Genomic DNA, 24,891 nt, shown 5'->3' with positions numbered 1-24,891 from the left:
AAACAAGCTCATGTTGTTTTAATGAAGATATTTCTCTGCAATTGGCCTTTTCCCGCCATGAGTGAGTACAGTAAAAAGAGTTGGTTCCCTCACGGAAGTCAACGTTGTGCAGTCTGTCACATTGCCACTTTTCATCTAACAGGTCACTTTAGCAGCTGCCTCTCACTCTCCTGCAATATTTAAAGCAGATCCACTGTAAAAAAAAAAAAAAAAAAAGAGAGAAAATATCTAGTTTTGTAGATTAATTTTTTCCTGCCAGCATCCACCTCAGCTGTGGCAAAAACATTGCGTGTTCTGTGATTGAAACACAATTTGCATTTGCAGTTATTTAGTACAGCCCGGGCATGATTGTAGGAAAGTGAACAGAAGTCAGTGAGGCTGGAATTAATGAGATATAATTATGAAGAGTAACTGTAGTAATGAGTACACATATTTGCCTAACATACTGTGTATGGGTAAGGCAATTTGAAAACCGTATGAGAATAAATTCAGCGGCTAACAGAAAGAGGTAATTGCATAATGTAAACATACTGTATAGCTAATGCTGAACATAAATTGTGTCCAAGTAGAGTTTGATATTATTAGAAAACTAGGATCCTACATTCAATGGCATATTTTGCTCAGTTTCTGGAAATCAAACTTCTTGGAGTTGGAGATCAGGTGACATTTTAGTGTAACCAAATATAAGTCACAGTTTCATATTTATAATACAAAATATGAGTAACTGTATAGTTAGTTACGATGTAAATGGGTGTATATGTCACTGGCTTTGTTAATCACTTGAGTTATCTAATGGAAAACCTTTCAAAAGCATGTATTCTGCATTAAAACACATTTAAAAACATAAGAGATAAATAAAATAGTGAAGCAAAACTGTCACATAATAAGACATTTCCATTCAAATTGATACCGTCCATCACTGATGCCCTGTTGCTATACAGCAGAGTCACAACTTGGCGAGTGGATTTTCTGGGATCATCCCGGCTCTCTGTGCTGATAAGTCTGAGGCGTATTTGTCATATTTTTAGTTTCGCTCCTCATTTCTTTGGTGGCAGAAAAAGTCTTCCAGTGAATTCTTTGACACACCGAATATGAAAGGCAACTTTCGTCTGTGTGTATTGGTTGCCCCTAATATTAATGTGTGTATGAGACATGGTTGATTGGATAGAGATCGGAGACTTTTTTTTTTGTCAGTTTGACATCCAGGTAACCCACTTTTGCTTCAACATGTTTACTCTTTGATTATTGGGAGAGCTGAGGGACGCACTATCTCCCTTCTGCCAGAACCAGGCTGGCAAGCTGTCACAACACTGATGAAGACACATATACCACCGGGGTGTTTGTGGGTGACACGCGCGCACACCGACTGTACACACACACATACACACAAACATACACACTGGTTTGTGCACAGTTTTAAACACACAACACACTTCCAAAAAAATTTGTAGTTTGTTGTCACAGCAAAAATATATATTCCGGTGCCATTTTTAGAAAAACAATAAATAGATCTGAAGGAATTTAGAAGGACAAAGTGAATATATATACACATAAATGTATGTATGACTAGTATTATTATATATATTACTATATTACTCAACAAACGACCCAACAACGTCCACCAAGAAGAAGACAGCCATGTGTGCTGCCTGAGAGACAAAACCCACGACAAAATTCTGAGGCGACTCAGGTGGACGTTGATCTTCTCTATTATCTCAGAAGTACGAGAGTGTCACATCTGCATGCTGCCATTTTGTACAAAATGTTGCACCCGTTCTATTAATGCACCTACAATACAAAATAAACAAAAAATAATAGTCTAACGATTCTGTTTCTGTCGTTCATGCATTACACTTTGATAAGCGGTGGTGTTGTTTTCATCCCACCGATGCTCAAGCCACAGACACTAACTGTAACCCTGCTCACAGAAATGCAGGATGAATATTGACAGGCATTACTGAAGAGAAAGAGATAAACGACCCGACTTTTTAAGACTTTTTTAATGATTTATTTTAACGATCTAAGGGTGATGCCAATCAACTTTTCCTAGTCTAAGAGCAAGAAAAAAAAGTTAGCTGTGCCAGGCTCAATAAGCTTAGTTTCTTTATTAATCTTGGGTGTGCTTTGCGCCTAACATGAAATAAAACTATATAGAAGAGTTTACACGTGTTGTGCTCCTGCCTCTGTAGGTGTGAATTGCTATCTTTATAATTACTCCACTATATAAACGCTGCATTATTGCGCCACTGTCTTCAGACGGCAATTTTGTTGGTCAAAGACGCAATTGCTTTCAGCTGCCTCACGATAGCGAAACGGCAACAATGCACCTCCTCTTAAGAACAACATTCGCATGAGCACACTGAAGGGCGGCAGTGCATTTGCTATTTCATCAACATGGACGGGAAAGTTACAAATGCGTCCGTCTGAAACTATCAAAGACACTTGCGTTGTGCTGGGCGTCGCTCTGCGCCGGTTGTAAAGCAGGACACCAAGTTTCAAAAATGTGTTCGTCTGAGTGTGTCAGTCAGAGCAAAAAGTCAACATTAATCTGTTCTCCTTTTGATTGGACAACATCTTTGTCCTTGCCTCCGAGTGCTTTAGTTATGTTGCAACATGTTATGTTGTGTGTGTGTGTGTGTGCATGTGTGTGTGTGTGTGTGTGTGTGTGTGTGTTTTGTGTCCTGAGATAACAGATCAGAGGTTTGCATCAATATTTGAACAAAGCGCTCTAGCATCTCTTTCTGTTGAGGCCATGCTGTTTTAAAGAGACGGAGAGGCACAACAGAAATGTATTGCTTGTGTGACTTCTGTGGCAAAATACATTACAAGTTATTGTAATTTATTTCAGCGCTGGAGGCGTGTCTGCCGTAAAACTTGCCTGGGGACAGAGAGGAGAGAGGGATGTGATTTTTAATAATGTTATATTTCACATTTACCACCTTTAAATCAATCCTCCCTCAGCTTAGCAAGAGCTTAGACCCTCATGGCAGCTCAGCTGCACTAGAACTCGACAGTGAAGTCCCATTTTGTGAGCAGCATCCGTGTGCTTCCGTGCTGGTGTGCATGAAACATGGATGCTGAGCAGCTCATTTCCCATCAGCTTGTCAGAGGGACACCTCCAGCGGTAGGCTGATGGGTTTTGATGTGGTTCAATCACAGGCAGTGTCTGAAAACCACTGAACACAATCAGGCATTCACGTGTTACTGCCTTTCCCACCCCATTTGTTGTTGTGCCGAGAGATCAAGAAATCCCATCCTCGCCTGTCTGTCTTTTCCCTATGGCGTACCTGTCATTCAGAAATGTCTGCAGAAAGAGAGAGAGAGAGGGAGGAAGTGGGTGTGGGGGCTGTGCATTGCAAAGGTTGAGATCCTCCAGTGGGACAGATCGTTGGCCGGGTAGCCAACGAACTGCCTTTCTTTTTGCACTCACATGTTCATAAGCTGTTTCAAAGAAGAAACATACTGAACATTTTTTCTTTTCCTGCCGTGCTCTTGGTTGATCTGAACAGATGCTCCCCCTGTGCTTCTCACTATCTTCAACACCCACCTATCATCTGCTCCACCAATCTTCCACCACCCCCATCTCCTCTGCTCGCTTCACCCTTGATCCTCAGTCTCGACCATCCATCTGCTGCGCGGATCTGCGTCAACGCTGCCTGTGAAGACACCTCACTCCGGGGCGCATAGCGATGACCGTTGCCAAGCTGTATTTATTCATGTATTTACACAGACACATTAGCCTGAACGTCCGTGTTTACAAGGACTCAACGACAGACTGCAGCGAATAGAATCCCCAAAATGTCCCCATTCACAACCATGCACCTTATTTACAGAACTGTCAACAAGGTGAGGTACTTAAAAAAAATAATTTCTCTGACTCTTAATTAATAAGGGAATAATTAATTTGTAGATTTATTAATTAATTCTCGGTTAAGCAGCTGCGTCCTTCTTAACATACTGAATGTTGTTTAGTGAGTTAAAAGCAGTTGAAAAACATTCCTTGTACTTCAGCCCAGTTTGTTTTTTTTACCACATCTTTAGCATCTCAGTAAAACTAAACTGGAGATGTAAGACATCTTCTGGTTGGTAATCATCTAAAACTGCAGCGCTTCTGGATATTAACGGAAGGCATTGTTCCTCATACGTCAGAATAATTCTGAGAATGAGATGTGCTGTGGGCTACAAGCCACTGATTATTGGATAACACATTAAGGCGATGTTGCATTTTATTAAAGCCATATATTCTCCTGTGTTGCTCCCCGTCTTTTACAAAACCACACTGACGGAAACCAACGCCGTCTCCATTTTGCTCTCTGTTCCTGCTGCTAATTTGCATTTACAGTGTCTGTGGGATGTTAGGTTTTTTTTTTGTGCCTTGCACCTGTCGGGGGTTTTGAAATCAGAGATCACCGGTGCCATTGTGACAGTGGGCATTAAAATTCAGTCTGGTTCAATGAATGCCTTGGATGATGAGCAATGGAAATGGCAGTGCACAAGAGTAAATCTTGTATTAAAAACCAGCAAAGCGTAGAAATGGTGGCATTGTGGTAACTGGGCTCACAAGGTCATTTATATCCATTATAACTCCTGTTTCTTCTCAATATATCAATACAAATGATCACATTTGTTAGCCCAAATCTGCCCACAACCAGGCACATATTTGACTCAGCTGGTCAGAACAACTATTGTAAAAGCAGGTAGGCCTGTAGCTGCCATTGTGCAGTATTACAAAACACGATAGATGCTCTGTGCCATGAATTCGATCCTGAACATGATCAAAACTTGCTGTATGGAAAGGAAGTAAATCCTAAAATCTTCCCGAACGACCAGCCATAAACATATTGAAAGCTCACAGCTGTGTTCGGTGAGTGGCATGAAGCTGCAGTCCAGTCTCAACGACCCATATTAGCCCCGGACCAACTGTTTTGCACAATTTATCAGAAGACCCTCGGATTGAACAGCCTGTGTCTTAAACAAGCAGTATGTGTGTTAAAGAGGTTCTATAATGATTTCCTGTAAAGTGCAGCTGAGGCACAAGTTTCAGGTTCAGAAGGCAGCAGCCACCTGCTGGCAGTTCTGCATTACAGGAAGTGGAACCTCTTACCGTATGGTCTTTGTACAGGATGTTTCATCTTGGATGACACTGCCTTTTTTGAATGTTTGTCATTTGTGGATCGTGTTCAGGCTTCAGGTGCCGGATGAGCTGGGCTAAGGGCATTTCTTACAGTATTTTTTCATATAAAGTTAGTGCAATCAGCAGTTGGATTAAAGATGAAAGCTTAACTTTGCTGCCAGTGACAACATTGTTTAGACTTTAATCGTCAATTTTACTGTGGTACCTGAGAAACTGTTGTACTCTGTTTATGCACTAGCTGTGGATGTGTGTGACACTTTATACCGGTTGTTGTCCTGTGAGATCTACAAGCATTTCCTTGTTTTTGTGATATTTTGATCCAAGCAGGAGTTGCTGCATCGCCGGATGAACTGCGTAATCTTGAGTCAAGTGCCTTTCAGGGCCTGGTGTTTTTTTGTAGATGCAGTCAGATGACCTTTGACCCTGATCCTCAGTGATGTGTGTGTGTGTGTGTGTGTGTGTGTGTGTGTCAAGATGTCGGTTATCTACCAGATCAGCTGGTGTTTCGAGATGCAAATGCTGCAGCAGTTTGTCTGCCAGGATGTGAGGTTGGACTGTGCCAAATGTGGAGGAGAATTTGGCAAACATCAGCCAGGCTGCTGCCTTCATTCGCGCCAAAGTGTGCTGGAGCAGCAGTCATCTTCCTCTGTGAGGTAGCCTGGCTTCACTGAATCAGACCAGTCAGCTAGGGGCTCTTTCCCCCTCATTTCTTTTAGATTTTCACTAAAAGCTATGAATACATTGAACTGACATAAGAGACCGCACTTTTGCTTTTAAATTTGCATGTGAATAGATGGAGCGTTTGCTGTACTTGAGGAACAGATTTTATTTTTTTATCACAGTGGATGGAGTATTAGAAGACTTCCTGTGATTTCCAGGACAAAAGTTTATTTTTGTGGGAGACAGACAGGGCGAGAGATCGAGGGAGAGACATAGAGAAAGGGAGTGGGGGGGGGGGGGGGGGTGTGATAGAGCCATCATTCAGCCCCTTTGGCAGTGATATCTTGTTTTCCTCCCAGACTGGGCAAGATGTGTCTGTGCCCCTTATGCGTAATTGCCAGGCTGGAGTATTGGTTATAGATCACCGTGAAAACTGTGAAGCGCAGGGCACAGCAGTCCCCTGAATGACGGAGGGGAAGCATTTTTTGAAAATATGTTGGCTTTTAGGCATGTCCTAGAAACATGGCGATGAACGTGCGCCGGCCACGAGATGTAAATGAGTATGAGAATGTTGGAATGGCAAATAGAAAACCCCTACGGCGCCGGCGACAGCGGCGGCAGCACTCTGCAGCCACATATCGCATGATAACAGCATGAGTTATCTCATTGCCATGTGTGTACCTACTATGAGGTGCAGCGCCGGAGGGCATCCTACAGTGTGTGCGCTCACTGTTGCACTTTGTGATCTATATTCAGCAATTTCCAGAGCAAAAAGACTATGCTGCGCTTTTCCCAGAGATAGTTAAGTGCTTGCACTTCCCTCCAGGGTCGCATGTCCCACCACCAGCCCCGAGGTTAAATCACACCAGAATTTCCTCTCCTGTGTCTCTCCTAATCTGTCTGCTGCAAATGCTATCCCACCTGCTGAATAAAAAATCAAAAAGTGTAGGAAAACTTACTCTGAAATGAAGCCTGCGATGCTTTTCTAAACCGTACCGTAGCCGATGTTGATCAGCTGTTGAGGTGATATTTGCACGTATTATTTACACCATCATGTTGATTTGAGCATTAGTATAGTTCCTGATCTATTATGAAATGAATCATTATGTGGGAGGCTGGTTTTTGTTTGACAGCAGTGCATCTGTGTATTCATGTTCCCATCTATCATTGTCTGGATGTGCGCTCGCGTCTGTGTTTTGCATCCAATCTGAGCACAAGCGCACCGTGTCAGTGCTCCGCACGCAAAACAAATTGGAGCACTCTGTACAAGAAAAGCTTGCCCCAGGGCTAGGCATTTTGAAATGAAAAGCATGTCTCTTTGTTCAGCCTCAGTTCCAGGAACAAGGAAGAGTATGCGGATGTGTCGCGCGGAGGAGAGATGAACAGTGAGCGAGTGCGGTGATTTTCACAGCCAGAGAATCACACAGAGTCTTTTTATCTATTCCCCTCAATCAGGAGACATCCGGCAGGAACGGTAGGAGGATTAGATTAGCTCGAGAGGGAGCAGAAAGAGGGAGCGGGCTCTCTAATCCTGATGGGGGTTTTAGAGGTATTCCCATCACTGTGGAGAAACATGCAGTGAGGAGTTGGGATCCGGAGAGGCGGGTGCAGGACAGTTTGCCTCACTAAACCCTTCACACTTGCATGAAAGAGGTTCCGGCAAACTAGGGGGGATTAGTCCAGGTGTAATACACTTGCGGGGCCTCAGAAATAGCAAAACGTGCTGCGACTGGACCACACCTGAGACGGGCCAAGTAGGAAAGGAGTAACACCTGAATAATGTGTTGTCTATGAATGCTTCGGCTGAATCATGTGTCTTCAGTGGACGAAAGCAAGGAGGACTCCTGTCGATCTACCTGATCGGCACTCTCAGATGTCTTCATTTGTCTTAGTGAGATGTTCATTCCATTTATACCGACTGCTTTTTTTGGTGGATGGGGGTTACAATTGATTATCATGTAGTGTCTGACCTTTCAAATACACTGGTCATAAAAAAGGTATGCATACTCATTTCTATACTAGGGACTGCATTGAGAGAAAACCTGCTCCATGTTGTAGCTCCCGTCCCACTGCACGGCCAGTTCCAACGGTGCAGTTGGGATAATTCTTACCCAATGCCTTGGGGAGTAGAAACACTCATGCCGCCATGATCCGCTCATCTTTGTGATTTCCCATTTGGACTCTGATGCTTATTTTGAAATCACTGATCATTTGAGTTCAATGCTGTTTGACTTCCTTTTGTTCCTGACTCTTTTCTTTGTACCTGAGTTTTCCTGCCCGCCTACACACCTGTTTCTAGTTTCATGGTCCCCACCTGTCCGTATTTAATCTCAGCCTTTGCAGCTCATGGGTTCGTCTGTTCAGTTTTCTTGTATTTTCCTTGCCTATGTTCGCATCACCAGTGTTTGGATTACCTGTGTTTACTCCCGTTTATCCGCCTGTCTGCTTTTAAGCCAGTCTTTGTTAAGCAACACTCCGTAAGTATCTCCACTACATCTGCCTGCCTCTGCATGTCTGCATTGGGGCCATTTTCCCTTTGTCCCTGCCTTCAGTAAAGCAATGGAAATGGCGGTGTAAAGCCTACATTTCTGCGAAATGCCCTGTGGCATTGTTTACATCCCTGACTACTTCAAATTTGAAACACTATGACAGTGGAGCTATGCAAACTGTTGTGTGATAATGCTGATGTGGAGATGTGCTCAACATTGATTTCTTTGAAGGAGACGTAACTGGAAGCAGAAACGGCTACTAGTTGAGTTTGTTTGCATTGTGTGTGTGTGCGTGTGTGTGTGTGTGTATGCAGCGGCAAGATAAGCTACCTAAGTTGCCAATGAATATCTTCTTTTTCAAATTTTTTACTATTAATGTTTTGTTTCATACAGAGTCTCTCTTTAATGGAGTCTTATCCCCCAGGTGCCCGAGGTGAAGCCCTGCAGCATGGCCAGTCCGGGACACTGCCCCAGTTCCTGGAGGAGCCTGTTGACGCTTACATCATCAAAAGCAATCCCATCAAGCTCCGGTGTCGAGCTCGGCCCGCTCTGCAAATCTTCTTCAAGTGCAACGGTGAATGGGTCCACCAGAGCCAGCACATCTCTCAGGAGCACACCGACCTGGGGACAGGTACGACAAACCGCGACGCATGTAGAGACAGTATATGCACACGATATACAAACATTCACACTGCAATGTCATCTAAAGTATTTTCCCATTGAGCCTTTCTCCTGTCACTTGAAGTTATTACATTAGTTTATCTGTTAGCATGAACTGGAGTCTTAAGGGTGAACTTTCCAAATGGCGCTTTATGACAATGCCTGCAGCCATGTCCAACCCTGCAAATGCTCTGCCTCTCTTCTCAAGCTTATACTGTGTGTCACATTTGATCTTAACTGAAATGACAACTGTTAGACCATGAAAGGCACCGACTTGTTCAATTTTAGGATTTGACTTTGAACTCCAAAAAGTGTCTTTTGCTGATGCAACTTGCAGAAATGCAGTTTTTGTTGTTTTAACTTCAAAATGAATCCATTCAATCATTTTCCCCTTTTTTTTTTACGTGTGAAGGCCCCTGTTTTCATTGCATCATCTCAACAATGGGGGTATTAATATCTCAATAGCACAATTGTGTTTATACAGCAAACTGAATATCAGTAATTACAAAACTGAATGTATTCTTAATTTTTCCCTAATAATTTAATATACTTTAAATTAAAAGGATGATTCTCAAGTATATACTGACAGCAATGGTGAAAAGTATGAGTAGGAGTTTCTTTTTCTGAACCGACAATGAGAGGGAACAGTTACTGACAGAAAGCGTTTGTTACTTTTCCCATTCAGCACAGGTGGTTAAGTCTTGACTAAAAAGACCCAATCAGGAAGCGACTGCTTGATCATTTCAAAACGTCTCTGTTTTTGCCCATCCATACTACAACGCAGCCCCGGAGTTCAAACTAAAATGGGGCGAGCAGTGTTTCTAAACTTCTCTGTTTCAGGTGCTTGACAAGTTCAGATTTGTGTGGACGGCAGGGGTAAACGTAGCAGCAGTGATGTAATAGTGTGGATGTACCTACAGCCAGGAGCACAAACGCAACACGCTGACCGGATGAACGGATGAAGTCTCTCGGATGAGAGGTGACACGTCTTCAAGTCCAGTTGCATTCAGTTCATGGTTATCCTTGGATAACCATGAACTGGAGGACTGAGAATTTTCACCGACATCTTGTATCCACGTGGGCCGAAAAAAAACCAGTATTTTCAAAGCATTTGCAACACTAATAGTTAGGGACTCAACGTCATCTGATGGCTAAATATTTACGAGTCTTTCTCGGCAGCTATCAGTGCAACGGTGTTGATGCTTCACTTAACACAAAGCACCAATCAATATCTCCCTCCACTGAGTTAGCCTGTGTCAACCACTGTGATTTTTTACTGCCTCTGGAAGGACGGGGCACAGGAGGGAAAGAACTGAGGCAGAGCGTAAAAGCTGAAAAGAGAGCATCTTAAGAATCCACATGTGCTAGTATCTCATAAAGAAGAAAGCTCTGTCAGGACTTGAACTGTGTCAGGATGTGACCTCCTCACTATAACGATAGTGTGCACAATTTTATTAGTCTCTGTCGTAAACCTTGAACTCAGCTGAAAATGTTGGAACATCACAACAATAGATTTAAGCAAGGCAAGGCAAGTTTATTTGTATAGCACATTTCAACAACAGGGCAATTCAAAGTCCTTTACATAAAACATTAAAAGCATTGAGAAGAAACAGATAAAATCACATTAAAATATAATAATTAAAAAGAGAAAATAAAAACATTTTAAAGTAGAATAAGACACATTTAAGTATATTGATTAAAAAGAGAAAATAAAAAACATGATAAAGTAGAATAAGACACATTTAAGTATAATGATTTAAAAGAGAAAATTAAAAAACATGTTAAAGTAGAATAAGACACATTTAAGTATATTGATTAAAAAGAGAAAATAAAAACATGATAAAGTAGAATAAGACACATTTAAGTATAATGATTTAAAAGAGAAAATTAAAAAAGGGGTTAAAGTAGAATAAGACACATTTAAGTATAATGATTATAAAGAGAAAATAAAAATGTGTTAAAGTAGAATAAGACAGGTGATACAAGTTACATTGCAGTACAAGAAATGCATTTAGAGATAGATCAAGCTGTATTTTGTAAAACTGAAAACATACCCAAAAGGGCACATTTAGCCCAGTTAGTCAATTTTCCCAAAATAACGATGTGTGCGCGTGAATGAACCTCAACGGTTTTGTAGTTGAGTTGTTGTAAAAGTTCTCCGTAAGTTTCTGTGTGTGCTATTCTGAGGACTGCTCCCTGTCTATCAACACTTCTTCAGACCGCTGCTATAGCACCAGTCGTCAAAGGCAAGGTAACAAGGTAGACAGGCAAAGTGTGAATTTAATGAAGGCGGAAAAAAATAGTCATGCTGTTTGTGAGGAGACTGGTGGAAACATCATCAACTCATGAATCGATCCTTCTGCCAAAAACATAACTCATCAATTTTTTTTATAGTTATACATAGTTATATATATATGTATATAGTTATATAGTTACAGTGGTTATATTTCATGTAACCACGATGGCAATCGTTCAACCTTCATTATCGGAATTTAGTTGATTAAAGCAGCTGTAATCAATATTTGTGTAATAACAATGGGTCGTAATGTGAAAATATTTGCTCATTGTGACAAACCGACAGAGAATCTTCGCCTGATCCTGCAGTTCCCTCCCCCTCAGCTATTCTGGACGTTTAGAGCATCTTCCATCTCATTATTTTCATTTTGCAGCCCACGACTTCACTGCTCTGTTTCACTGTCGATGGTGTCAGTGTTGTTTTCTGTAGTTGGCCGCTGTTTTCAACAAATAAAACTCGAGAATGCCTCTGTATTTCGCTGCCTACCACACATACAAAACAATAATCAGTTAATCTTAGCCATTGAACATTTAGAATGAGCATAACCCAACCATTATTTTTAGCCTAGTAGTTTACTGTATTTTCTCCCTACTAATGTTCAGGTCAGCAAATCCTGATATATGTGGTTTTGGTTTATAAATACACACTTTTCTTTTTAGATTCAGACTTGCTTAGCTGTAAAGAGTACATTTTATCATTCAAATATATTAACAGTTATATGTTAGTATACATACAGTATATTTGCTCCCTCCTAGCTGGTCTGCCGACATGTGCTTTCCGACCTCTGCAGCTCATCCAGGATGCAGCGTCCCGGTTGGTTTTCAACCTACCAAAATTGGCCCACACTACACTGCTCCTCCACACCCTGCACTGGCTTCCGTTGGTTGCTCATGTCTGATTTAAGGCACTGGTACTCGCCTACCGTGCTGCGAATGACTCAGGCCCTTCCCACATCCAGAAAATGGTCCAACCTTACACCCCAGCCCGTCCACTCAGCTACTGCCAAATGGCTTGCTATGCACCTCACTGCGAGGGGTGGGCAGCCACCGCTCACGTAAATCCCATTAAATCTGCTTACGACCACATTATTGTATTGTATTATAGTGTATGCTTCTCATGAGCGTCAAGTATTGATCAAGAGGATATTTTGCCTTGTCCCTGATCCTCTCTGTTTGAATAAAGCCTCATGATCAGACACGAGAGGGAGCGACCTGAAATTTAATGGAGCAGTTTGGAGAACAAAATAAGCATGAAGGAGAGGCTCTCTGGCATTATCATTAAATATCTGGAAACTGTTGCAGCTACTTTAGTGGATGATGCTGCAAAATGAAAAATAAGTGGAGAACAAAATGTCCCCAAATGAATGCCCTCTATCGGTTGATTCCGAAGAACACTGGACCTGGCCATCTTTGACAGCCCACACTTGGATGTGCCTGTGCACTCCAACAGCCATCCTCTGACAAGGGATTAAATTCAAATGTTGAAACTATTCCTCATTCCTCAAGCAAATCATTTTCGCACATTGATGTTCTTTAAAAAACGTGGCCTGATTTTCAGGCTCAAATAAAAGATTCCACATCACTCTAGCATTAAATGAGCACCTTGACAGCTTTTGCTTTCAGATGTTACCCCATTATGTGTATATTTGTTTTCCTCAGATAAATTGTAATAGCTTTTGAAACTAAAATAGGAAATATTATAATCAACAGGCTTTGTGAAACAATAATAATACAAAACTTGTGTTTGTGGGTTATATTTTCATTCTTTGATTCTTTTTCAGAAAAGCATGTCTTATCGGAATTCTAAAATACCAGTATATCTTGCTACAGGTAAAATTATTATTATTTTTATTTGCCAAACAAGGAGCATTGCTCTCAGGCAATGTCAGTCATTTGACTGGTATGTCCATCACTCTAATCCGGACTGGAATATCTCAACGATTATGGGATGTATTGCTTTGACTCCCTGACTTTTTATTCAGAGCCACCATACATCCACCGATGTATCTGCACATCTTTCAGAGGAACTGTTTCAAACTGTTCATGGATGTTGAGTTTTCATGACACTGGTGATCCCCTTCCCTTGAGCACCGGTCAGGTTGTCACAATGGGTTTTGATTTGATTGGATGGATTACCATTGTTTGTACATGACCCTCACGGTTACTGGAGCAGTTTTCAGACAAACAAAGTTTGCCGTTCACATTACAAACGCAGCAGGAGATTGTCCGAGTCCAACGCGTTCACAACAACAGGAAAATCTCCGGAACATTCTGTGGCTTCCGGGTAGAGCATGCAGATGGGAAGGACATGATGATAATTGTGTAAAGCAGGGTTTTTGTTTACAGTCATCAACACGCCCACTCGATCGCTGTGAATCTTCCGGAGATTTTCCTGTTGTCTTCTCACATGAGCTCACTCTGACATTTTACAAGTGGGCTGGCAGGAAAAGTTCCATAAAATGTCAGGAAGAACATTTGCCGACATTCCGTTCTCATTTGCAGCCCCTCTGGAAAATATTAGAAAAGGGTCCAGACATCAGTGCATGTCTGAAAGCAGCTTGGGTGACACAACCACTTTTCTATGAAAGATTCGTAGCTATTGGCACACATGCTACACAATGAGAAAGAATACATTTTTTTGCACCAGAGCAAAGAGAGAGGATGTCTAAGCTCAAGTGTGTCTACTTGTTATAATACTGGGTGTTCTGGTTGAGAGCAAATTGCTTGAAGGATGCCCTGCATGTGAATGTGCTGCTTTGCTGCTTGGCCATGCTTCAGTATTCACAGGTGTGAGATACAGAGGATTCCTCAGAACCTGACCAGGAATTTCTGGACGGTATCTGTCACTAACTCTGCACTCCGGGCTTTAAAATGTGCTTCATATCCAGATACTTTCTAGATATGATTTAGTTATCTTACGCCTTAGGTCTCAGTGTACGGATGGAGATCCAATAAGGATCAGTTTGCTTGTCCAGCTCTCCTCACATTCTCCCCCCTCATTTCGTTCTTTCAAAAGAACAACAAACAAAAAAAGAGAGAAGAGGCAGAATGGCCGAAAGAAGCTGGTACCCCAACTGTGAAGCTGCGTTATTGTTATTGTCTTCTCTCCATCTACAAATGTCTTGACTAACCTCTTCAGTTGAGGACTGAGAATTAGACTGCTTTATGTGTTTACTGACTATATATATATTGTGTTTTGATATGTGTTAATGAATCCCATGGTTCTGGTCGTTTTAAAGGTTTTCTGTCACTGATTTGGGTCAGTGGTGGAGTTTTGTTCGCCTCAAGGTGTCCCCCAAATGGTGCGGTGTCACACCATGTTGTTGTTTTATGTGGATTGATAACACAATTGCATTAACACTTAAGAGTTCAACGTGACCACAATGTTTCCCTGACCACCTCCAGGTCACAATCCATTCTCAATGCATCTTGGGCGCATTTACACTTGTACTTGCATGTCGATCACCTTCCGATTGCAACCCCGTTACCCAAAATGCGTTTTGGTGACAGGTGTACATAGGGTATCTGTTACTGAGATGCCCACAGGGCGACAGAGGTATGCCGACACACTACGTGTCGAGAAAATGAACATCTCACCTCGTCTGAGACACTTCTGGCTGTCTGTGCATCTGTAGGAGGCAGTTGAACAGCTGCATCTCTGAGTACAAGCTATTATAGTCTGACTCAGGTGGTAGAATGGCCCCTGGGTTCAGCAGCGAGCAAGGGGGCTGTAGCTATTAAAGCAGTAAGCTGTGAATTAAATGGAGACAGACCCAACAACACACGCCCTAACATTGTTTGACCAAGGGGTTTGAGGTGACTGTGTCTGTCCAGAGGCAGCTGGCTCAGCTAGGTGTCATTTTCCCCCAGATTCAGTCTTCGATGTGCCGTCCAGGAGACAGTCGGAGACGAGGAGAGGAAATGTAGTAATGGAAAGACTAAAATATCCATTACAACTTGAGTGAATAGCTTCAACTGCCGTTGCGTTAAGCATTAAAGAATATTTATACAGTCTATTCCAACTGAATGAATCCTGTTGCCTTTCTCAATCTGTTAGATATATATATATATATATATATATATATATATATATATATATATATATATATATATATATATATATATATATATATATATATATTTGTAGCACCATGTAATGGTTAGATATTTCATACCTACAACTCATTTTCTCTGTGAACTAATCCCGATAGCTCAACTTTCTGTGACAATGAGCAAGCCCCAGCTGCATTAATCTCATGAATTCTTAAAATTGAACACTGACGAAAATGAGAGCACTCTACAGAAATGTCAAACGTACTTGGTTCTGGACAGAACACATTTATTTAGAGCATTAAGGCTCTGTGCATGTAACTTAACTCTTGTCACTTCACTGAGACATAAAAAAAAAACAGTGACAGACTTATGGTTTAAGGTTTTCCTGCTAGATTTAAGATAATGTATCCTCTGCACAGTGGTTAGTAGTTTAAATATATAAGGGGTTGTTTTCCTTAGATGTGTGACTATTTTACAGAACGTGTTCATTTGTATGTTCAATTTGCACATTGTACACAGGTGAAGAGTACCAAGAGCAAACGCAACCATTTTTCTTCTGAAGATTTAAATCCGACATTGTTGTCATGTATCGCTGCAGGATATAGTGAAGGTGATAGAATCTCTAATGGATGCCCATTTATAGTTATCATGAATATTTACACTGTTGTGCTGTTGTGCAGACCATTAACGCAGCGACAGTGTGCTGTCAACCTGGAATACTTTGCATCTATCAATAAAGAATTGTTTAACGTGTAAAGAGGCAACCAAATGTCGGTAATCAGAACATTTCCTCTCACTTAGTTTTAGATCACTTGATGCTTTTACTGATGTTGTTATAGTTTTTCTCATATTTGAGTTAAGGTGTTTGGAAGATTTTTCCTTTATTGTACAGATTAAATTTTGATGACTGACATTATTGACAATTTTAGAATGTCACAGTGGGCGATGACCATGTTTACGACAGAAGGGTGATGTGAGTAACATGTCCAGTGAAGACATTGAAAAGCATGAATCAGTTGTGGGCACTTAGCCTGGTACCCAGCCGAATTCTGGAAGCTAATTTGCTCTGCCAGAATAGGGTCTGGATCCAATCCATTGGGAAGTGATTTCCTCCGGCAGAAATCTTGCCGGTCCAATCACAAGCGTTTATCTGATAAAGGGTGGGGTTTATACCACGACGCGGAGAATGGCACTTTGGTAAACAGCCAAGGATCCCAATGATGAACGAGCATTTGACTAAAAGTACCCGACATCTTCAAATTTTTCCCACAAAAACGACAACACTTGTTCGAAGACATTGTGGAATCATCATCACAGGCATCTCCTCTCTGCTCTAGTCTGTCGACATGATTCGTCTACGTCCGTTGGGAACGTCTCTCGGAAATCAAAAAAAAAAAAGGAGAGGTCCCACACCAGGCTAGTGGGCAATGACAATGAAGAAAATGGGAAATGGGAAAATGTTTTTGCCATAAGGTGACATTTTTGGAAATGCTATTCTAAGATTTTTTCGCCAAAATTTAGATGAGAGGATTGATTCCACTCTGTGCCGGTGATCTTATCTCAGCACTAAGATTGACTATTTCTTGGTCAGGACCAGTTCGCTGGCAACCAGGGGCCGCTCGACAAATATACTGGCCCCAAACAATAAGCAGCCCTGCACACAACGACACATAAAAATGTGGAGATCGTCCTTTAACCAAAATGCCAAAGGTTCGATACCCGGGTTCTCCAGAGCGCTTGCCGAAGCGTCCCTGGGCAAGACACTGGACCCCTACTTGCTCCTGACATCATTCATTCAGTGTATGAATGATGTCTGATAGAAAAATGACTGTGTATAGAAGTGCCGTATGAATGTAATGGGTGAATGTGCCTTGTACTGTAAAGCGCTTTGGGTGGTTGATAAGTGCCATAAAAAAAGTCCATTTACCATTTACATTTAGCTTACAGACATGAGCGGCACCAAAAAAAGCTGTCCAGACAAGAACAAAAGCACTCCAAAAGTTCAGGGCAATCCGTGGTTATTTTTTTACCTTCAGCCTAGTCTTAGTCTAAGTTTGTGTGTTCAGGACCAGTATTCTGTCTAAGATTTGCAAGTGAAGAAAGTCCCTTTGAAATTAAATCTGCTGAGAGAGTCATGGGGTGACAGGAAAAATCTTTTGAAGGGATAATCAAGATTTAGAAACACTGAGGTAAGAAAGGAAGGAAGAAAGCGGCAGTGATTGACATTCAATTTCTCAGCAAGACTCATTACTGGTCTCGCACATTTTTGAACAGCAGTGGCCTTTTGAAAGTGGCTCACTAAAAGGAGTGCAGAGAGTTTCTCCATGTAGGAAAATAATGTTTGAATGATGCAGAGTTTGTTGACGCGACCGCAATAAGGCACCACCAATTTGCATTTGAAGACAAATTGTGGAGCTCCTAAAAATTGCAGAGCCAGAGTTTTGTCATGTTATGAAATGTTGATATTGTGTTGTGATATTTTTCAGTGATCTACTGCAGATAACCCGTGCCTACCACTCTCACGCTTCAGTAAAATTTGTGCAGTCCCAACAGAAATGAATAATAGTCATATAATAGTAATAGTTGATTGGATCAATAAAAAACGTACATTTTTAATTTTCCTGTATTGCATCAGATTACTGCTAAAAATGCATTTGAAGGATTAAAAATGGGATGCCACTTGTCAGAAAAAAAGAGGCCATGACATCAGGGGATATCGCCTGCTGTAACTCCAGTGTTTATTGATAAGGGGAAGAAAGGAGACTAAGAGAGAGAGTGGTAACGAGTGACCTTTAATTTTCTCAGTATATTTTCACTGTGAGCTGTTTGTGGCTTGTGCATCCACAGCATGTCACATACAGTAAATTGGCAGAAAGACAAAAAAATCTAACTGACCAGTCTGGTGTGTGCATCAGTCCGTCTGTTATTCTGCAGCAAACAGCTTCTGTTTGCACATGATTTAATCATTATGAACACAGTGAATCACTGTGCGCAGTGGCTCTGTCCAGTTCACTAATTTTAAAATGCGAGGCCACAGATTTATCACATATCTTTCCCGATGCATTGAAATTCTTGCAGGGGCTTGATTAAAGAGACTTCCATAATATAAAGCACATGGCAGATATGACAGATACTCATTCATTTATGCCTGGATTTGTTGCACATTCCCTCCCAAGGATTTTGTGTGCAGTCAACATCAGCACAGTGAGGCTTCACCAACACAAACAGTCTCCTCTGTCTATTCTCAGCATTTCTACTGTTTGAATCAGTTTTCACTAAAAAACAACACTTTGCCAGGTGCGGTCTTTTGAATGAAACTGCCAACTGTGTGTGCCTCTCCTCACCTTAGAGCCAACATGCTGTTTCTGTTGGTATGAAAATACCAACAGAAACACCATAATGTCAAAGAAGTTGCCTTTGTACTGCCATGCAAATTGGGCGGTTGGTAGTCTAGCAAAACAAAGCACCTTTACCAAATATGCTGAATATATTAACGGCTTAATATGTAAGACAATAACAGAACATTATACTGGGGGGGCTCTAAGGAAGTGGAGCGGGACATGCTCATCCACTCCGCATGAAGTGTCCTTGGGCAAGACACTGAACCCCAAATTGCAATTGGATGAGATTGGGAAGTGTGATAGAATGATAGAAAAGTGCTATATATAGAAGCTTTAAGAATGCATATGTAAAAGGGGGAATGAGATTCGTAGTGTGAAAATGCTTTGAGTGGTCGTAAGACTAGAAAAGCACTAAAGTCAGTCCATTTACTATTTACTTTCCCATGGCGACATTGGCTTGATCTACTGCAGCACTGAGTCAAGATGTGAGATTGAAATAGACAAATGTAGTGTCTTTAGGCACATTTAGAGCATCTGACACTTTTAATGGTAAGGATTATTGTATTGGTTATTGTATTGGTCCCCCTATATGTCCCTGGTACCACTTGGTATTATATCAAAACCAAAGTTTATGTTTTTATTTTTGTTTTTGAATCAACCAGCCCAATATCTGGTTTAGGATCATTGTAAGTAGATAGCGATGTGCTGTTGGGGATGTGTGGGATTTCCTCCTTTCTGGTCTACATATCTCCACCTCTTCTGAATTGTTTTTATTCCCGGTGGGGACAAAATTGATTCCGTCCTCACCAATAGAAAAAAATTGAAATGATTAAACGAAGTAAAGCACTGTAACATGAACAGTCTTTAGAACGATGGAACGATATAAAATCCTAAATGGACCACCCACTGTCAGCGCTCACGTTCGTGAGACAATCGGTGACATTGCGACTAATTTACCTATAGGATTTTTTTTAGACGCATCTTCACCTTGTATTCACCTTTGTCATTAAAACATTTTTTTCCCCAAATATTTCCAGTGTATTGTATAAAATATCAATATCAAAGTAAACAAAACAGCTGGAAACACGGCACAGATGGCAACACTGTTGTGTTGCAAGTCACGCCTCTGGTTCCACAACACCGTCATGCTATGACAAATCACACACAGGGGCTGCAATATGCCAGCTTGTGTGGTTCAGTGGTGACAAGTCTTCTTGATGGCAATATGGGGGATCTCTGTGTTTAAGGGGAGAGCGAAGGGGAGAGAAGAATGCCAAATTGGAAGTTGAGTGAGCAAATGGAATTCAATTTTCTGTATAGTATCATTGGTTTGGGTATATGAAGCTATATACTGCCGTACATCGTTGAAGCAATGCTGAGCCCTAGTTGTTGGTCTCTAGTTTTCTTGGTATGTAAATCTGTGTTGAGACCGCATGAGATCTTTATCCGTCCCACAGGGATCTTGTGATGTTGACGAAGCAACGTTTGTAGCCGTACAAGCACCAAAAGGTAACCTGCCTAAACTGAACCAAGAAAAAAGAGACTGATCAGGGCTGACAGTAATGGCTGCCTCAGATGAACTCAGATGAGGAGAGCAGTCTGTCGAGGACATTGTCAAGCCCATACTTAAATACTGTCGTGAAGTTCCTGTGACTGTGAAGGCTTGTCCATCTTAATATGAGACAATTCCTGGAATTTTGTCCTGAGATAAAGTGAAATGCACCATGGGAGAAAAAGAATGAATGAGACATGCTAAGTCATAACACAGAAATCTTAACCCGTTTAACTCTATGTTAAATGTCACTCGTCGGAAAACACAATTCTGAACATGTATCTTCAAATTCAGCATGAAGATAACGTTTCAAACCAAAGTCTGGATTTTTACAGAGAAAAAAGGTACATTGCTCGGCTTTCTGGACAACATGATTAATGCTGCACAGCACAGTGCGTCTTTGAATTCAGTGCAACAGCGTTTATTTCCTTATCCCTTTGCAATTGCTAAGCCATTTGATAAACCACAGGCAGACAAGGCTCAGCAGGATGTTCCATGTAATCATTGCTACCCAGATTTTAACCTCCCTTCAGGAAAACAGCTCACACTGATAAACTCCTTAGGATGATTTTAGGGAGCTGTATCGAGTGTTTACCGACTCTAAATCAGAGGTTTGGGCTTTCCTTAAAATCCCCAGACAAAATCCAAATAGGACAGTTGCTGAAAACAAAACACAGACTCACATTGCTGGGTACTGTGACCTATCACGGGAGGCGACTTTATTTTTGGCTCAGTTGAAATGCTGTAAGAGATGGAAATGAGTGATAGAAGTCAAGAGATCGTTGAAGGACAGAGTGGAAGAAGAGGAGAGAGGAAGGTGGGACAGAGGGATATCTCTGCCTATAGACTTTGGCTGAAAGGATGATACCCAGATGGAGAGATAAGAGAAAGGGGGGGAGAAGGGAGGAAGAGGACACTGGAAACGGAGAGAGCGATTGGAGAGTGGAAGAGAGGCTGAAAACGGATACTGCGTTGGTCGTCTCGACGGAGAGGATAGCAGCTCTTGCAGATTCAGAGATGAGGAGATAGTGATTGAGGGGAAGCGTATGAATGAAGGGTGGATAGAGGAGCTATGCATATCTATTCCTGTTGATGCTCTGTCAAAGACTAACCCCAGTGTTGTGTATTGTGATCCAAGATGATATCTTGAACCGGGCATGACCTCAGCACGAAGAAATAAAGGTGGGGACTGGTAAGGGGAGAGCGAGATGGCTCAGAGTCTCTGCCACAAACTATTAGTTAGAGAAATGGAAGGGGGAAACAAATGAAGTGGCTCACAGTGAAAACTACTTGTGTATGCAAAACTGGCCCCTAATAAGCAGACACGCAGTTTTGGGATAAACATAAACAAGGCAACCGGGGGAACGACACAAAAAGGGGGCTTGCAGCATTTTAATGGCTGAATTATCATGATTTTTTTTTATGCATGGAGTAATGCGTCCCTTTGGTTCCAGGATTAAGTATGACACACACAGCTGGGACCAGAATGAAGATGTTGCTGGGAGCATGTTCCGCTTGTCTAGCAGGGTATGTCTGTGTCTGGCCCTCAGCCAGCCCCCGCAGCCCCCACATGCTGAGCTTCATGCCGCAATGTCACATCGCACAAGCGTTTGCCGAAAGCTGGATTCACATCAGGCCGACAGACAGACAGACTCTTAAAGCTGCATCCGTCCACCTCAACCCGCAGCCCACTCTGTGTCACCCACTACGTACCCAGCTGGCTCACAAGCATCCCCCCCGTCCGTCCCCGTGACGTTAACAACGACAGAGGCATCCTGAGCCCCGGTTGAGCCGAGCCGGAGTTCTGCAGAACGGCCAGGATCAGGAGCCACTTGTAGCTGGCACTGCCTGGCTCCCTCGGGGCCTTTTCATCGACTCGGCCAAGGTGAAACAATGGACCAAAGCTTGGAAAAATCACACCACAGGGCTCAGTGCCAGACAGGCCAAAAAAAAGAAACGGAGAAAGAGGAGAAACAACATGGGATGATGAGTGAGCAACATCTCTTCCTGACTCCTTCATAGAGGCTACATTAGAACCATATTTAAGGACATGATTGAAATGGCAAGTGTGAGCTACTCCACCTCGAAGTCTGTTGTCAGGGCTCTGTGGCATTTTGTCAACAGCCACCGGCATGAGCCTGAAGGGAAAGCCGAGGGAGCGCGGCAGAAAAAGAGAGGCACAAAGGAAATGCACAAGTGGCCAGGGACATGCCCACGGAAGGAGCTGAATGGATGTTTGTATTCCTGAATGCGGAGAAGCGACCGCATGTCATCAACATGACTGAGCAGTCATTGGGTAATTTCTCCAACACAGAATCACTGAGTGTCATTTTAGGCCATTTGGGAAAAGGGACTAAGCTCTTTGATCTCTGCCTAATGTGGGGGAACCTGGGTGTCTTTCTGATTTCTCTCCTTTGTTTATCTGGTCTTTGGCAGAAACACCATGGCCTTCAGTCAAACACAAAGTAGCAACCCTTCACTGTATTCGTCACGCGTATTTTAATTCTTTGTGTGTGAATACACGTGTATAGACATTTTAGAACATTGTAATTATTTTTTTTTCCACCTTTGCACCATGATATGAAATGTGCTCGCTGCGTGCCAGAAAAAAAATAGTTTTGCAGTTTGGAGTGAATCTGCCGAGCTTGAGCTCACTCCACCCTCTGCGAGCTCGTCTGCTTTCAGCATAAAACATTGCATCAGCAACAGCACACTGTTGTTACATTCATTAGTTCCTCTTCTCCTTCTTTTTTTTTTCCTTCTGTTTTCCTCATCGTTAATAAAGATGACGAGGTCCGATTGTGAGGAAGCTGTTACAATTTTAAGCGACAACAAGTCTAGTGTCGTTCCTTAGTCTCTGCAGTGCTTTGGGCTCTCAGTCGCGCCCACTCCCTTCTCTGTTTGAAAAAAACAACAACAAGATGGCGCTCCTCAAAGTGCTAAACTTGAGGCTGTTCACAAACGTACTTGGTGAGGTTTCAGAAAAGATTGTGTAGTTTGAGTTAAAATAAGTATATATTCCAGGTTGGCGGGCCATTGCCGTCATGGTTACAATCTTAAACACACCTAATAATAAAATGTAATAAGCTGTTTGCACAGATGACCTATGACCTTGTTTGTTTGTTTTTTACATGAGAGCAGTCTCCAAAGTGAAATGTAAGATAGTTAAATCTGCATCCCTCTCACTACATCAGGCATGTTGATGAGATCTCTAAATTGTAGCGTTGGAAAGGAGAAGTAGATGGGCTCGTATGTGTGTATTGTGCATGATATCAGTCAGCCACTGCGAAGGATTACAGTGTCTTCAGAAAACACTTCTGTTTTACATTACTCCATTAGGCTCCCTTTGATAACCTTTCATTTCACATTATTAGTTTTCATTTAATCCCAGCCTGTGTCTAAGCTGCTGTCTGCAACGTACGGCGTGATGGCAAAAGCCTGTGGAGAGACGACTCCTCTACAAGTGTAGGGCTGCGTAATTAAGCAATAAGCCACAAGAGGCTAAGCTTACAGTGATTTCTGAACAGCTGCTGTGAGATGCGCAGTTAGGCACAACTTGTTAGCCGTTTTAAAAGTCAGTGAAAAGGACAATTTCTATTGACTTGCTGCCTTTAGGAAATTTCCAAAAGGTTTGACAAATAGTAGATTTTAAACTAATACTTATTATTTTGAACTCTGCTTTGCATCATCTTTTTAGTCATAGCCATTTGAGGTATTCCCATTCTGTAATTACCTCACTATACAGTAGTTTTCATTTTTAAGTGGCAGAGTCCGTCATTCCAATGTTCCATTAAAATGGTCTTCACATTAGAGATTCACAGGAAATGATGCAGCATGCAATCTACCTTTATTAGCTGTAATTTCATCTGACTGAAATCAGCCCTCACTGTTTACTGTACATTCGAGCGGTTAAGCGATAAATGCTAATGCAAACCTAACATTTCCTACCGATGCTGTTACACATTAAAAGCTCTTAAGCAGTTGCAGGCAACATAATATGTATTTGTCACTGAGGTTAGCACTGACTGCAGTTGTTCATGAAAAATGCATAAAGACTAAATATGGTGGGGAAAAGGTTGATTATTGACTGAGCTGTTTGTTGAATAAGATGTTTATGTGCACTGTAAACAGATTTGCAGAATTGATGCCATTTGCTCCTCTGCTGTATTGAAACATAAGGAGTCTTTTCTCTTGTATTTACCCAGTCAGTAACCAGTAGATATAGGGTTTGTCACCAAATCAACTAGGTTATATTTTTATTCCAGGTATGAATAGGGCCGTAGACAGCTCAGTCCTGAATTCCCTCAGAGGATCACCAGTGGACAGGAAGTCAGTCAGAGTTGGGGGTACTGAGACAGTGTACAATGACATCATATTAAATGCAGATCAGTTTGAGAGCATTTTACACTGCAACAGACCCCAAACATGGCTTTAGCTTCTTTAAAGAAATCAGACATTATGTTGAAACCCTCTATTACCACCCCCAAAATCTTTGATCTTTTCAGATTGCCCCTAATATTATGTACAACATCATCAAAGTGAAAAGGGATTTATGTCATTATATTGATGGGTCAGACAACAATATAACGAAATTTAAATGGCACTTCCCTGAGGCACGAAAAATAAAATAATATTAGACAGTTAAAACACAATTACAGCAATAATAGACATTAAATCGCTAAGAACAAGACCAATAAGGTGCAAACA

The 24,891-nt window shown here is 41.7% G+C and overlaps 1 protein-coding gene across 1 annotated transcript in view; it reads left to right on the top strand.

The window, feature by feature from the left end:
* The window catches only part of LOC118285218 (netrin receptor UNC5D), a 156,298-nt gene that overhangs the window by 87,153 nt on the left and 44,254 nt on the right, over positions 1–24,891 (top strand). The window contains exon 2 of the mRNA XM_035608714.2: positions 8,708–8,914. Within this exon, the coding sequence (XP_035464607.2) occupies positions 8,708–8,914 (207 nt within the window). The remainder of the gene's footprint in view (positions 1–8,707; positions 8,915–24,891) is intronic.

Source organism: Scophthalmus maximus, chromosome 20, assembly GCF_022379125.1.
Source record: "Scophthalmus maximus strain ysfricsl-2021 chromosome 20, ASM2237912v1, whole genome shotgun sequence".
NCBI lineage: Eukaryota > Metazoa > Chordata > Actinopteri > Pleuronectiformes > Scophthalmidae > Scophthalmus > Scophthalmus maximus.
Note: the sequence above shows the minus strand (reverse complement) of the source record. Positions and strands in the feature narration are given on the sequence as shown.